General features: G+C 29.0%; 7 protein-coding genes across 7 annotated transcripts in view; 3 read left to right on the top strand and 4 right to left on the bottom strand.

The window, feature by feature from the left end:
• The first annotated feature begins 1,742 nt into the window (after positions 1 to 1,742).
• On the top strand, positions 1,743 to 2,756 carry LOC105361035 (translation machinery-associated protein 7 homolog). The gene is made up of 2 exons (XM_011498120.1): positions 1,743 to 2,012; positions 2,386 to 2,756. Exon 2 carries the CDS (start codon positions 2,387 to 2,389, stop codon positions 2,579 to 2,581), a length of 195 nt encoding a protein of 64 aa, XP_011496422.1. The 5' UTR covers positions 1,743 to 2,012; position 2,386; the 3' UTR covers positions 2,582 to 2,756.
• A 455-nt stretch (positions 2,757 to 3,211) lies between these two features.
• LOC105361187 (succinate dehydrogenase assembly factor 2, mitochondrial) lies at positions 3,212 to 4,250 on the top strand. Its single transcript, XM_011498298.1, has 3 exons — positions 3,212 to 3,256; positions 3,353 to 3,504; positions 3,908 to 4,250. The coding sequence occupies exons 1-3, from the start codon at positions 3,212 to 3,214 to the stop codon at positions 4,179 to 4,181; spliced, it is 471 nt and encodes a 156-aa protein (XP_011496600.1). The 3' UTR covers positions 4,182 to 4,250.
• Positions 4,251 to 4,522: 272 nt separating this feature from the next.
• Positions 4,523 to 10,775, bottom strand: LOC105361034 (Bloom syndrome protein homolog). Its single transcript, XM_011498118.1, has 12 exons — positions 10,068 to 10,775; positions 9,336 to 9,993; positions 8,736 to 9,016; positions 8,430 to 8,651; positions 7,690 to 8,051; positions 7,203 to 7,461; positions 6,540 to 6,926; positions 6,006 to 6,153; positions 5,732 to 5,919; positions 5,259 to 5,610; positions 4,971 to 5,166; positions 4,523 to 4,722 (listed from the first exon to the last, which is right to left on the bottom strand). The coding sequence occupies exons 1-12, from the start codon at positions 10,620 to 10,622 to the stop codon at positions 4,584 to 4,586; spliced, it is 3,747 nt and encodes a 1,248-aa protein (XP_011496420.1). The 5' UTR covers positions 10,623 to 10,775; the 3' UTR covers positions 4,523 to 4,583.
• Positions 10,776 to 10,814: 39 nt separating this feature from the next.
• Positions 10,815 to 11,319, bottom strand: LOC105361186 (uncharacterized). Its single transcript, XM_011498297.1, has 2 exons — positions 11,102 to 11,319; positions 10,815 to 11,028 (listed from the first exon to the last, which is right to left on the bottom strand). The coding sequence occupies exons 1-2, from the start codon at positions 11,191 to 11,193 to the stop codon at positions 10,815 to 10,817; spliced, it is 306 nt and encodes a 101-aa protein (XP_011496599.1). The 5' UTR covers positions 11,194 to 11,319.
• An 893-nt stretch (positions 11,320 to 12,212) lies between these two features.
• Dhfr (dihydrofolate reductase) lies at positions 12,213 to 13,483 on the top strand. The gene is made up of 5 exons (XM_011498117.1): positions 12,213 to 12,570; positions 12,741 to 12,896; positions 12,978 to 13,101; positions 13,178 to 13,287; positions 13,357 to 13,483. The coding sequence occupies exons 1-5, from the start codon at positions 12,488 to 12,490 to the stop codon at positions 13,433 to 13,435; spliced, it is 552 nt and encodes a 183-aa protein (XP_011496419.1). The 5' UTR covers positions 12,213 to 12,487; the 3' UTR covers positions 13,436 to 13,483.
• Positions 13,484 to 13,507: 24 nt separating this feature from the next.
• HINT1 (histidine triad nucleotide binding protein 1) lies at positions 13,508 to 14,274 on the bottom strand. The gene is made up of 2 exons (XM_011498116.1): positions 13,981 to 14,274; positions 13,508 to 13,844 (listed from the first exon to the last, which is right to left on the bottom strand). Exons 1-2 carry the CDS (start codon positions 14,182 to 14,184, stop codon positions 13,575 to 13,577), a joined length of 474 nt encoding a protein of 157 aa, XP_011496418.1. The 5' UTR covers positions 14,185 to 14,274; the 3' UTR covers positions 13,508 to 13,574.
• A 906-nt stretch (positions 14,275 to 15,180) lies between these two features.
• The window catches only part of LOC105361031 (Cyclin-dependent kinase 4), a 10,367-nt gene continuing 10,100 nt past the window's right edge, over positions 15,181 to 15,447 (bottom strand). The window contains 1 exon segment of the mRNA XM_011498114.1: positions 15,181 to 15,443. Within this exon segment, the coding sequence (XP_011496416.1) occupies positions 15,249 to 15,443 (195 nt within the window). The 3' untranslated portion in view covers positions 15,181 to 15,248.

Genomic DNA, 15,447 nt, shown 5'->3' with positions numbered 1-15,447 from the left:
CTCTCCTCCTTATGGGAGCACCAAGTTATCGAATGGCCCGTTAGATATCCTTCGGTAATTATCCGAGAACGTGTTGGCAGGGATCGCGGGAGCTGTCAACGAATTTCCCACCGAGAAAAATCCCGTTGATTTATTCCTACGATTTACTCGATAATGCTTGAGATTTGGTTAGTGCAGACAGTTGGCAGCTCTGACGATCATCTGACAATCAGCTGTGGCTGTTTATTGAGCTCGGGACGCCGATAGGGGGCCCTACTTGCCACTATGCTGTTCTGTAAATGGCTACTCGATCGTTACCGACTCTCGGTAAGGGAAGAATCGCCTATTTAACGAATATTCGATATTCGTTCGTAGCCGGATGACAAATAGAATAATGGCAACGGCATGAGTAAATGGTGATTTTTTTTTTTTTTTTCCAAGGTGTTATTCAGTCATTGATATACATTGGGTCAGTAATAAACTCAGTCTATACAACGTGTGTGAAACGCGCGCGCGCGCGCGCCTGTGACTGCGTTATTATTTTTTTTGTATTCTTTCGAATTTGGAGACAATTTTGCTCTTCATTGCTCTACAGTGATTAGAAGACGTCTTTATCGAAGAATTTTTTTATACAAGAGTTTTGTGATTAATATTTGGTAGATTATTTAATCTATCTGTTTCTATCTCGTATTATCATTAGATCAAGTATCAAGGTCACTTATGGCTATATCCAACTCTAATGCTACTCGACCAAATGCACAATAGAATATATACAGTTAATGATAACGTTTTGATTGTTTTATATCTAAAAAATATTGTTACATTTATTAGTCTCGTTAATTAACATCTAAAATGTTTAACGCTTGCATCGTATCAATTTAAAAAATTTGAGATTATAATGATATAGCTTTGATTATGATTCGTACACTGGCAGTAAACGTATGGCATAGCATTTAATGTTTATACTTTTGATTTGTATTTCAATTATCGATTACATGTTTGTCATTGGTAGAGTGTTATTTTTTATGTTAACCCATTGTAACGATCAACAATTTATCATTTAGTTTAGATTTGAGTAAGACGATAAACATATTTTAATCGTACGTTAAATAATAATTTTACATTCTTTCGGTACAAGTTTCCTCTTTATTATCAAATGTTTTTTCTTTTGTTTCTTCTTTTTGCTAAACCAAGGGTAAATTTGTACAGATTCCTTGTAAATAAGAAATTCTAGATTTCCTATGTATGGATATTGTTTGAGTAAAATGTTATCGGTTCAATTTCTTTCCATTGATCTTGATAAATCGATCAAGAACATCAAGAATTATAACTACGGATTGGATTAATTAAGCGAATGTTAATTTAGATTAATATGCAATTGTCAATTTCTAATTAATTAGTTGGAAAGAGTTTAATATAAAGAAGTTACATAGAGAAGAAAAAGTTTTAAATCAAGTAGACATTCTTAGGCTTCTTGCTTTTTTAATGTACTGTTGCCGAGTTAACTCTTATCCTTATAATAATATCAGATGGTATATTAAATATGATTATTTTCAAACTTGTATATTGAATTTGGATATAGCATTCATCAAAGTCAATAAGCATATTGTGGAGAATTTTATCTCTCATATATCAATAAAATTGCAGGTTAGTGAGTAAATTTGTTCGCACAAAGCATAGAAAATAATTAGATAAAAAAAGGCTTTGGCCTCTTATTAATGGCACGGGGTTATTGGCTGCATTAAAGCCTCTGTTTAATGCGGCAGAATGAGCTTTTTGTAACGTAAAGTAGAATAAAAATTAAAATCGAGAGATAGGAAGGATAATAATACTCGGTAAAGGCAAAATTGCCATTTGGCTCTCTGTTGGCTACTGCTACGTAGTTTCGAACTTGTCCGCGTCCGGTTTTCGGTTTGATAAACATCAATGTGTACATCACAACAAAGTGAGCACGCGCTATTTTGTATTATAAGGAGATAGAAAGAAAATATAAGCGTTTTTGAGCCTTATACGTTACAAATCCATCCACTAGAGTAAGTAAAATTGACTTTTTCTACTTTTATAATTCCTCATTGGGATTAGATAAGTTTTACGGATTTTCGCTATGTGCAAATATAATGAAAATTCAATGGTGACCAGACAATTTTGAGGTTACCTTCAATTCGCTCAATTACCCAGAAAATGATCAAAGTCAATAATTTCTATGATTTGTTTACAAATATCGAACTACACCATTAATAGTGATATCGAATAGAAAACTGTAAATACTTTAAATAATGATGTTTTAGTGAGAAAATTCATTTACAATCCGCTTTTGGCCAGATGTTTGAATGTATTTTATATTTTCAATAGGTAGTCGCTCTCTTGTAATTGTATATTAATATCAATTCTTTTCATCGCTCGTAGAATGTCTGGACGCGAAGGTGGCAAAAAAAAACCATTGAAAGCTCCAAAAAAAGAATCCAAAGATTTAGACGACAATGATTTAGCATTTAAACAGAAGCAGAAAGAACAACAGAAAGCACTTGCGGATGCTGTGAAAAAAGCTGGTCAAAAAGGTCCTCTTGTCACCGGTGGAATAAAAAAATCTGGAAAAAAATAATACACCTACTTTAAATTAGTAAATTGTTTTAAGCAAATTATTGTGTCAAAAGTAACATTTCTTATGGTTTCGTTATTTTTACTTTTTGAATAAATATAATTAAAAGGAAATGAATGCTGTACACTAATGAATGACTACTGTATATTTTTAAGTAATAAAAGTATGTAATAATTTTTTTTTCCATAATCTGTTGTTATTTTCAACCTTACAACTGCTTATTGAATGTGAAACAAAATGAAAAAACAAAAACAAAAACAAAATAAAGGTAAAAATAGAAATTAATACAATATATGGTACAATTGTTATTGTTTTTCGACTTGATAACAAGTGTGATTGAATAATCATAGTAAAGAAAGACGTTGATTATAATTTGAAATGATGCGTTTTATCGATAATTTTCAATGATTAAGGAAAATTGCAAATTAAATAAAAATTTCCACCGGCAATTAATTAATCTTCTCGACAAATCTTATATTTCTTATGAGGCGAATTGAAATTGTAGACAAGTAGCGGATGACTGGGCGGGCGTTGGAATTATTTTTGTGTTCCAACTTCTTATGCTCAATATAATTTCGTTCTCTCCTGTGAAATTTTGATGTTCTTTGCATAAATAAAGTTCATTAGAAAAAAATGAATAGTATTATCAAGCGTAACTACTCGATATTGGTTCAAAATGTAATTTTACACTTATAAAATTATGGGAGGTTTATTGTAAAAAATATTATTTTACTACGAGAATCGGAAAGTAGCTACAGTTTTAATATATTTTAGGTTATTTTATCCCGTACATCTGCAAAAGGAATTTCTACAACTATTTTAACGAATAATCAACCGTACGATGTGGATTATGTAGAAAATGAAGAACCAAATGTACAAAATTATATTGAAAGGGAAGGCGAGGATATAACGGTTAAGCGGGCACGGTAAAATAATAACATCAATATGAATTGTTTGTTTATAAATTGTTTTTTATTGACTTTTATTAAGTTTTAAATAACAATATAGCTTTTATTTAGCTTTTATTAGAGATGCAATTAAAATTTTATTTACCTCATAGGAATGGTATATAATTTGTACAATCTTTGTGTACGTTAAGTTGGAGTTGTTAATTAAACTCATTGAGAGTATTTCTTTATAAATATGAATGAAAAAATAAAAATTAACTATATGAAATTTACAAGATTTTTTTTTTTTTTGTAATCGATAAACCTTATTTTTTAAATGATATTTCTTATATGATAAACTGGCATAAGTTAAAAAAATCTTACATAATATAGACGATTAATTTAACTGATTTTTGTATTTTATACTTGTTTTGATCTTTAGATTATTGTATCAATCACGTAAACGTGGGATGTTAGAGAATGGACTTCTTCTTAGTACATTTGCTAAAAAATATCTAAATAGCTTTAACGAAGAACAACTTAAGCAATACGATCGTTTGATAAATCTTCCATCAAATGATTGGGACATATTTTATTGGGCGGCAGAAGTGAAACCAGTGCCACCTAAATTTGAAAATGAAATTATGGATTTGCTTAAAAAACACATAAAAAATGAAAATAGAGAAAGTCGTATTGCACAACCAAATTTGTATTAGTCTAGTTGTATATTCATAGCTTATTGAAATAGTTTTAATTAACCAGGCTAAATAAAGTATATTTTTCGTGTGTGCCTCTCTCTCTCTGTGTGTGTGTGTGTGTGTGTGTGTGTGTGTGTGTGTGTGTGTGTGTGTGTGTGTGTGTGTGTGTGTGTGTGTGCACATATATATATATATAAAAAATACTTTTTTCCTTATTTCTTAATAAAATTTTTTATGCATACAAAAATGATGTAAAAGTTATCGATTTTTATTTATATCTACAATATTTATAAAATTCTCTTCTCTTAATACAATTATTTGAAAAGATATAATTTTAAAAACTAGTATAGTATATAATATATAATACTGTGGATACAAATGTACAAAAAAGTATATACCCAGTGAAAACAATGATTCTCACTAAATAATATTTAGAAATCGTCCTGCTTGCTTCTTATGGGAAAATTCAACGAGGCCAGGTCCTGCGGGCTTAGACGATCTTCCAGCTTTACCTCTGGTTTTTGTGGTACTAGTATTTCGAGCTTTTCCTGAATTTTGACTTAAACAGACAATAAAAAATCCAATAAAACAATGATAATATTAACATTAGTGAAATAATGATTTCTTTTTTAAAGATACTATCTATCATTTTTATATATTAATTTAATAATTTTCATACAGCTATTATTATTTTGTATGTAGTTTATTGCTTTCATATTTTACATACGAATAATCAATTAAGACACATAGGAAATAAATATTGTGCAAAGTTAATAAATTAAAAATTTTAAATAAAAAATATTTTACCTAGATCCAACTTTGGGGCTGTTAGCAGTACGTCTAAATTTTGTAAAACGACCGTTTTTGAATCCTCCTTTTCTTTTTCGATTACTCTTTATGCTACTATTTTTAGTTTCGCACCATTCGTTATCATCGTTAAAATATGGAGCCACGGTGGTCGTAGCAGATGTTTTAGTCGATTCCTCATGCTCGGCCAGCAATACTAAATCATTGTAGAAGTAATTGCATTCGTTCAAATTGCATTACAATAATATCGATCGTATTTATATTGAATCTATCGTTAGTTATACTAACCCAACTTTTCTGCTGCGTATTTCTGAGTTATGTCAAGCAAAGCTTTACCGTACTTAAGAAAATTAGCTTTCGTGACATGGGGTATCTTCAGCATTGCCTCTTCTGTTTCAGGCAATTGCTCGCTCATCACTCGAACAGCAACCATATTCATTATAGAATTGGCTGAAACATCCAAAGCACCAGCAATACCATTAATAATTTGAGCCAATTCCGTGTAACATTGTTGCTTCAATTCTTTTAAGTCTATATCTAAGCCCTGCTTATTATCGGCAGCGTTTGATGCACTTGATACAGTAGCTACTTTGGTAGATGACGATGACGATGACGATTCCTTCTTTATTTGCAAAAATATCTTTAAAACAAAAAGAAAGAAAGAAATTATTTTAAATAATGTTAAATTTAAATAATATATGAAATACAAAAAACTTGTGAAAAAAGTAATGATTAACTAATCCACTTAATTGATTTGTTACCTTAACGTTGTTGCAGGTCATCAATTCTTGAGCTTTTGGTCCAAGCCCAACATAAGCACAAGTAATTTCATTATTTATATACAAGTTTTCCTTAAGATAACCATCTATTACTAATTTATGCATCAATCTTTCAATTTCGTATTTTTTCCATAACTTTCCTTTAGCATACAGGGGATGACGATCGTGACCTTTTTTTTTTTTCAAAATAAATTGTCAATATAGTTCGAGTTATCATTTATGAAGGTAAATAAAATTGAAATGAAAATATTTATACCCAAGTCCCGAATTTTCTTTAAATTGCTGCCTTTATAGACGTCTGCTATATACAAAATCGTAATGCTAATTCTTCCCTTTGAGAAATCTCGAATTAACGTCACAAGGGCTTTAGCATGTTCCGTTACATCTTCGTTACAAAATTGTCCCTAGGAGAGAATAAAATTTTTGAAAATTTAAACTAATTTCTTTAATTATAAGATTTTCATTTTAAACAACTGATACGATTAAATGTTATAAAAAAAAAAAAAAAAAAAAAAAAAAAACTAATTAGTTAAACGGTTAAAAGAGAAAAAAAGCTTCAGAAGGTAAGAGATGTTAATAATTGTATTTGTGAGAAAACTTGAAACTCGTATAGAAGAATATCGACAATCGACGTAATAATTTAACAAACTTTTTTTAAAATTAATCTTAAATTAATGAATATCAGTTGTGCAAAATTACTACTAACTATTGAATATTAATTACTTATGTTTATATAATTGATATAAAAATCTGAAAGGCAATATACTTTTCTAAATAATCATTTGCTTACTTGACTTCTACAATTATCACAAGTAGTATCTCTCTTGGCCATGCATATAGATCTATCAAATAGTTCTCCAAAATAATTTAATTGCAATGATCTACGACAGTCGGTTTTGTTTTCACAAAAAGCCACTATATTAAAGAGATTATCCATGTGGGTTTTCTGAGCATCGATATTTTGTGATTCGTCCATCTGTATCAGCTTCCTGTGCCTCATCATGTCACCGTAATGATAAAACATAATACATTCTGCATTTTCGCCATCGCGACCAGCGCGACCGCTTTCTTGATAATAGCCCTCGATTGATTTTGGCAAAGTTGCATGAATAACAAATCTGACATTCGGTTTATCTATTCCCATACCAAAGGCAATGGTAGCGCAAACAACTTTGATCTACGATAATGTAGACGATTATGAAATTTCAATTCTCATTTAAAAGTATCATTAAACTTAAATCGTTATAGCAAAGATTATCTCAATTGATTGATTGATAAAATCTGCTGGTTAATTATAAATTTAAATTAATTATAAAAAATTTTCAAATAAAATCTATTCAACATTAAACATTAACGTTTTATCATGATTTTTATACTTTTCAGTGGCACGTAATAAAATGTTCGTGCATAATTATCATTACTTTAGCGCATAAATAGCATTTACTTAAAATACCTGTTCAGAAATCCATTTGCCTTGTATATCTATTCGCTGCTGATCAGTAAGCCCGGCATGATAACTAAGGGCTTTTATTCCATTGGTTTTCATGGAATTGGCAAAATTATCACAATCTTTTCTAGAAAGACAATAAACAATACCACAAACGTTTTTAAACATATTTTTAATCATTACGATGATTTCTTCCGTTGAATTTTTTCCTTTCTTACTTTGGACAATGTAACGTAAATTAGGCCGATTGAAACTTGACATAAACCTAAAATAAGAAACATTTCTCGTATTAAGGTAATATTATAATTTTAATTATGTTTTCATTGTAATTAATCTAATGAGAGAATTATGTGGAGAGTACAATTTAAGAGAGTTATTTAATTAAGACGTTTGACGTTTAGGCTTGTGCGCAAATACATCTATCGATAATATTTATTCTCAAATATATATTCTCATAATTAAATCTTCCGTTGTTAATTTCTTTAGCACTGACCATTTGGGGGAAGTCATTCCCAATTGGTGAAGAATGTCAGTTCTGACACGTGGTGTTGCCGTAGCTGTTAATGCCATAATTGGTACTCTCGGGTATTTCTCCCGAAGTGTTCGCAATTTTTTATAATCTGGACGAAAATCGTGTCCCCATTGGCTAACACAATGAGCTTCGTCAATTACAAATCTTACCAACAATCTTCTTTCGTACAAAGCCGTAATAGCACTGCATAGTTTTTGAGAAGCCGAGAGTTTTTCTGGAGTTATATATAAAAGTTTTAAAGCTGGCTCTTTTTTAGCTAATTCTGTATAAACTCTTTGTGTTTCTCCATCCGTTGCACTACCTGATAAATGAGCTGCTGGAATCTGTAAAAGAAAACTAGTTAGTGAGCCGATGAATTTGCAATTTACGTAATTTGCATTGAAATGTGAAAATATCGATTCGATATGATAATTTGTCCTTTTCTTTTTTAAACAGTTTAAAATTTATAAATAAACGTTGTTCATAAATAATTGGTTGAACTCGTAAATTATTAACATAATGAAAGCAATATACACTTCTTTTTTTATATGTGCGAAGCATGGGATTCTTTATTTATATAAAGCATTTATATCTATAAATGCAATTACAATAAAGTATTTGAACTATATATCTAAGTTACATATTTCTCTATTAATTTTCAATTACGAATATACGATCGATCGACAATTCTACATATATATTAATGATTGAGCAAGACTTACATCGAGAGAAGTTAATTTTTGTACTTGATCAAGTATTAGACTTTTTAATGGTGAAACTACAATTGTAATTCCCAATGCGTGTATACCGGGTAGTTGATAACATAAAGATTTGCCACCTCCGGTTGGCATTAAAACGAAACAATCACATCCCAAGATAGCAGCGTTAATAGTTTGCAACTGATTTGGTCTAAATTGATGCAAACCAAATTTTTGTCGAAATAACTAAAAAACAATTGCAATATTTTGTAATTTTTTGTGAATAATTTTGCGTTTGATTAATACTTAAATTTTCAATGCATTACGAACATTCATCATATTTCTAGAATGAGGATAGTCCAAACTATCGAACACACCGGTGACACCATCGTTTTTAAAATCTCCGATAAATTGTCCACCATTTTGTACATTACCGGAATTACAATCTTCTTTAAAGTCATTACTGTATCGATTCAATTTTTTTAATTGTTTATTCGGAGATGGTGTTATCATATTAACTATATCCTTATCTAAATCGGGAAGTTCAAATACCTGTTGAGTCAGGGTTTTCTCCTCGCTCTGAATATTTACATCGAAGCCGGATTCTTTATCTATAGCATTAAAATCTTTAATGAAATAATAATAATAAAACGTAAAATTGAGATGAAATTAATACCTTTCGAAAATAAAATTTTTATATTAGTTAAAATTCACGAATCATAATCGTTTGCACTGGCATTTTTAAATTTAAAATTTAACTCATTAGTAACATAAAGTAAATACTATTGTTTTCAATAATATAAAATAAATTCAAGGATAAAACAGATGATCTGTAAACTCGTGGACAAATGCTTTCATTTCAAGCCCATTTGAAATTATATATTGCACGATTATTAGAATAATGCAACATACATAGTACGTTGATTTTACCTTGTTGATTTCTATCCATCATTTCTTGTATTTGTTTGGACACTGCGGGATTAACGGTTGCTTTAATTGGCATTTTCAACTGAAATCGACTTTTCTTTTTAACTTCAATTGGAGAGTTAGCAGAATTATCTTTGCTTTGATTTAGATATTGTCTGAACGAGTGATCGTTAGAATATGATAAGTCATTAGAGTATACGTCTTGATTATTATAATTATTGTGCATCGATGTGTCTTCGTTTTTTGTAATACAATCTTCGCTGACGAAACTAGTATCACATACACGTTTAATACACTTATTTTTATCGTTAACACTAGAGTCAACATCGGTCGACAAAGGAACGTAATCAGAATCTGCTTCACGACTATTAATAGAATCATTGTAAGAGTTTTCTAAATATTGTTGATTTTCTGCAATTCGTACTTCTTCATCTTGTTCTTGAATATTAATACTTTGAAGCTTCTTATCCGCTTGACGTATTTTAGCCTTTATCCTTTGATATAAACTTCGTAGTTGTTGACAAGAAACAGCATTAAATTCAGGAAACTTGGACAATATTGGAATAGGAATTTTATCAAACGCTATGAAAAATTTTTCCAATATTTCTATTTGAATATCTTTCAAATCATTTTTTTCGGATGTTAATTTCTCCTTAGATATCTGAAAATCAATATATCTTTTATACAATGTTAAATATAATTAATTTCCTTGTAAATTAGTCAACTTTTACTTACGGCTAATGTACTCGAGGAAATTAAAGGATGGGTTTTAGTGCTACTTATCCACTTCATTAAATCTTCATTGAAACCTAATTTCTTCAAATTTATATTATTTAAATCTAACGAGGTCTTTGTTTCTAATAGATTTGTTGGTACTGTTTCTTCGTCATTCCCATTTGAAGACATAATTTTAGCAGAGACGGTTTCTTTGCAAGATGATTCAATTGTATTTATTGTTGGTGATAAATCAATCGACATACGATCTTCTACTCTACCTAAATTCTTGGATTTTTTGACAAATTTATTTACCACTTTACATTTGCTCTTTGCAAATTCATTTTCATCGTCGGTAGAGGTCGAACGATCTATTAACTCGTCGAAATTAATATCTGCGCCAGCGACCTTATTTGATTCAGATATCAAACTGGATTTGGATTTACAGTTACTCATCATAATTTTTTTTTTAATGCTTAAAGAATACTTTGGTTTAATTATACAAGGTTTAATACAATCATTATCATCTTCGGCTTTCATAGTATCATCGATATTATAAACAAAATCTACTGACATGGAAGGCAATTTATCATTTAAACGTGCTTTTTTCAAATTTTCTATTTCATCTAAGGAATCATCTATGCAATGAATGAACGATTCATGACCAACCGAAAAAGAATCAAGATTTACATTTTTTGTATCATCCCTTAATGTTCTTTCATCAATCAAATCATTCTGAAATATGAAAAAGACAATAATAATACATAACTACATATCAAATATATTGTCGTATCTTACAACTGAGATTAAAGAATCTGGAGCAGGTGGATCGATTACATTTCTTGAAACTACAACGGTAGGCTGTGGACCTGTTAAATCTACATGCTCGCATGCTCTAGGAATTATAGATTTAGTATTGAAATTATTATCGTCGTCGTCGTCATCGTCGTCACTTTCACATATTATTACAACATTGTTTGAACTAAAATTTCAATACAAATAACAACCCTAGATAGACCGACATAAAATAAATTAAATCGAAAATTATATATTACTTGTGTGGAGTAAATTGTTTCTTTTCAGTATTTTTGAAATACGATTTCAGAGTAAGCTGAGTACAACGTTCCTTTTGTTCAGATTTTGACATTTTTTGTAAATTTTTAACAATATATTGTGATGATTAAAATAGGCTGGCAATCCACCATCATTCCAAATTAATTTGTATTTATTTTAGCTAACAACAATTAATAACTTAAAAAAATAAGAAGCTTATACTTCCATTATATTTTCACAACACTTTTATTCATTATTATTTAAGAAGAATTAAGCATTCAACGTTTTTGGTTACATCTGATCTTATTTTTTTGTTTATTCTATCATTTCGATCTCATGTCATGGGATGTAGCCCGCGCTTTTTGCAAAAACGTGTGTTGTAACCAACCTAAAAACATGGATTAAATGTATATTATTTAAAGTATATTTCTTGGCGCTCAGCATAACTATTTCAAACAGAAGTGGCGACAAATTATCACTTTCAAACTCAAGTAAAAAGAATATTTCATAGATATTTAGTTCTCCAAAGTAATATCGAAGCAAATTATTTTGAAAAAGATGCATTTAAAAGAGAACTTACTAAATTTACAAATTATTAAAAGACTTGACGTATATATGACTTAACGTATATATGATGCAATAAACTTTATAATATACTGTCTATATTGTGAATATAAAAAAAATTGAAATCTCTTTTTTGTTTAAATATATCCTCAATACGCATTCATACGCTACGGTAAATTCATGAGAATTCGTAATTGGCATTCAAGAGCCTAAATTTAAATGCCAAATGACATTTTCAATATATGTTTTATCTATATATTTATAATTTTTTACGCATTCTGTTAAATGTTGATGCTGCTTGATGATTAAGTAGAAACGTTAGAATTTGTTTGCTACGTGCTTTCTTTATGGCTAAAGCATCGTTTGATTAATTTAGTCATATTAAATATCAAACAAATTAAATGTCAATGCAAACGTTAAGTTACAATATACAATATATGCAAAATTAAGCAAAATTAAATTCAAATTTAATTATGAATTGTAATGGGAAAATCACGTAAATAATAAATATTGGCACTGGACAATTCATTAAACCATATTGACATTACGAGATTCATCAGGTCTCAGACGTTCTTCTGTTTAATGTTGGACAAACGAGATTGCCATTTAATTGTTTATTTCCTTATTTACACCACATATACTTTACACATTTATGTAATATAAATCTTGATCATTATAATTATTTGATTAACAATAAGCAAGAAGTCTAGAAGAAGTTTATTCCAATTATTCGACACTGTAAATACAATATTTGTTAATATTGATTATCAATCAAAAGGCAAAGTTTCATTTTGTTTGATAAAACAAAGAAAAAAATACGAAAAATGCAAGTAAAGCTGAAACTAATCGCAGCGGCAAGCGAAAATATGGGAATTGGCATTAATGGAGAGCTACCATGGCGTTTAAAGTAATATCGTTATTAAATAGATATAATTAAAAAGAAAAATTGTAACTAACCTCTTATCGACATTCATTATCATTATTGAAAATTTAAATTTTAAACGTAATTATTAAATATACTAATTGACGATGCATAATTATTATATGGAATGCGTGGTTTTCATGATTACTTTATAGAAAAGAAATGGATTTCTTTACGAGAATGACTACAACGACAAAGGACAGTAATAAACAAAATGCTGTGATAATGGGTAGACGTACATGGGAATGTATTCCAAAAAAGTATAAGCCTTTGGCAAACAGAATAAATATGGTTCTAAGTTCTCAATCGCTGTAAGTCATCTTTTATCGACTCTATTATATATTAAATATATTAAAATGATATATTTAATATCATTTTTAATATATTTTTAGCGATTATGGAGAAGATGTAGTAGTTTGTAAAAGTCTTCCCGATATGATAGAAAAATTATCTCAAAGCCCATTGAATGATAAAATTGAACAGGTTTGGGTTATCGGAGGTAGTTCAATTTATAAAGTACGTAAATTTCAATTTTTCTTGTTTATTCTATATTGTGTCTTTGGCAATGAGAAGAACAAAAAACGTATTTTAGATTTCAATGGAGTCACCAAATTTTTATAGATTATATTTAACAAGAGTGAAAAAGCATTTTAAATGTGATACTTTCTTTCCTGAATTTCCAGACAATTTTGTTTTAGTCAAGTTAGTATAAATCATTTATTAAAATTTAATAAGAATAATTAGTTAATAGATTTATTGACTTTTTAATAGAGATTCGGAGGTACCTGAAGGCATTCAGGAAGAGAAAGGAATTCAATATGAATACGAAGTTTATGAAAGAGAAAATTAAGATTGTAAATAAAATAATATTTTGTGAGAGACGGACAAACATTTTATAGGCGTTATATTTTTGTAAATAAAATTTTATTCGCATTAGCAAACGTACAAAAGTGTTTTTGTATATTATATTATTTATATCATTGATACGACTAACCAGGTGGCCATTGCATTTGTCGCCCACCAAGAATATGTATGTGCAGATGAAATACAGATTGAGCTCCATTTTTACCGTCGTTAACTACTAGGCGAAATCCATCCTTCAGTCCCTCTTGTTTTGCTACTTTGCGGGCAACATTTATTAAATGACCCAAGAGATTTTCATCCTCATCTTCGGCCGTTGATAATTGTGAAATTGCTTTACGAGGAATGACCAGAAAGTGAACTGGAGCTTGGGCATTTATATCGTGGAAAGCAACACACTGAATTTAAAATGTCAAATTTTACATATACACAGAATATAATGGAATCAATGTTAGGTTATAATTAGAAAGAAATCAATGCATTTAAAATACATTGTTCGTTCAACGCAGCTTCAAAAATACTGAGATATCTTACTTGATCGTCTTCATAAATGAAATTGCAAGGAATCTCTTTACGTAATATTTTTCCAAAAATTGTGTCTCCACCGGGCGTAGCAATGTGTGCTTTTTCCACTTCGGACGCCATATTTCTGATCTTTGAAGTGTAATTCGAAAAAACACCGTTTGGATACTTAAAACATCTCGATAGATTAACGGCTTTTGCCAATACAAATCTCATGCTAAGCGTAATGATTGTTTAATGTGCTGCGTTCACATAATTATTACTTACAATGAAACGAACATACAATAAAAAATGGTAGATTATGACAACAACTCGAGTCATTTCATGACCATCATATGCATTCGAAAGTATTAAAGTGGTTAATTTAAACTTTCAAGGTAATAAATAATTGCCATTTTACAAAAGTATAAAATATTTATTACTTATGTCTATTACTTTTATACAGTCTTACAGGATCTAGTATTTGTTAATACAAATAATAAAAACTTGTATAAGGTACAAAAGAACATGTTTTTTTTTTTTTTTTTGTTTTTTCATCATTTACAATAATTATACCTAACATAATATATAAGATACAAAACTTTCAAACTATGTGTATTGTTTCCGCTTTAAATCTTAATTACATGGCAGTGAGCGTTCTGGTTTTTCTAACAAAATCTTCATCTATCTTATTCTGATTATATATTATTGCCTTGGAAGAGCTAATATTTTACAACATTTAACAACTTTAATTCTTAAATGATTATTACATATACATTAATGTAATATACTTGAAAACAATGCTTAATTAAAAAATTAAAAAATTAGATTATTTATCTTATTAATTACTAAAATTATCTCGATAGGGATGAAATATTTGTAAAATACGTTTAATTTGTTAATTAATACACATACTCCTTCACAAAAAATGTTCAGCCTTATCAATTAATTACATTATTCTTATATATCTACGTAAATTAAATTAAATTGTCGATATTTAAGCTAATTGAAATTAAATTTATACATACATTTATCAATTATAAATACGCTTTAGATAATAATTGAATACTTTAAATAAAAATTTACAAGTTTACAAAAAAAAAAAAAAAAAAAATATATATATATATAGGACAGAAAATTAAAAATATTTGATAATTTATATTGATCATACATATATAAGCGTACGTAGTAAATAGTAGTAATGTTTGTTTGAAATTTGTACAAAAAAAAGGTGATCTAGATATCTTTAAAAATTACCTATTTCATTGACTTTTCATACAATTGTATCGAGACAATAAACATCAAGAATCATCCTCAAGAAAATACGAATGATTGAGAGCTTGAGTTGCTGCAATACGTTTATGAGGATTAAAAATAAGCATGCTTCTTATTAAATCAAGTCCGGCATCACTTAAATTTGGAATAACCACTTTCATGGGTTTGGAATGTCTATATGGAAATGCTGACCATCCTAAAGATACATTTTGTGGCCATTCCTGC

Source organism: Ceratosolen solmsi, unplaced genomic scaffold, assembly GCF_000503995.2.
Source record: "Ceratosolen solmsi marchali unplaced genomic scaffold, CerSol_1.0 scaffold14, whole genome shotgun sequence".
NCBI lineage: Eukaryota > Metazoa > Arthropoda > Insecta > Hymenoptera > Agaonidae > Ceratosolen > Ceratosolen solmsi.
This window is presented reverse-complemented; position numbering and strand designations above follow the sequence as displayed.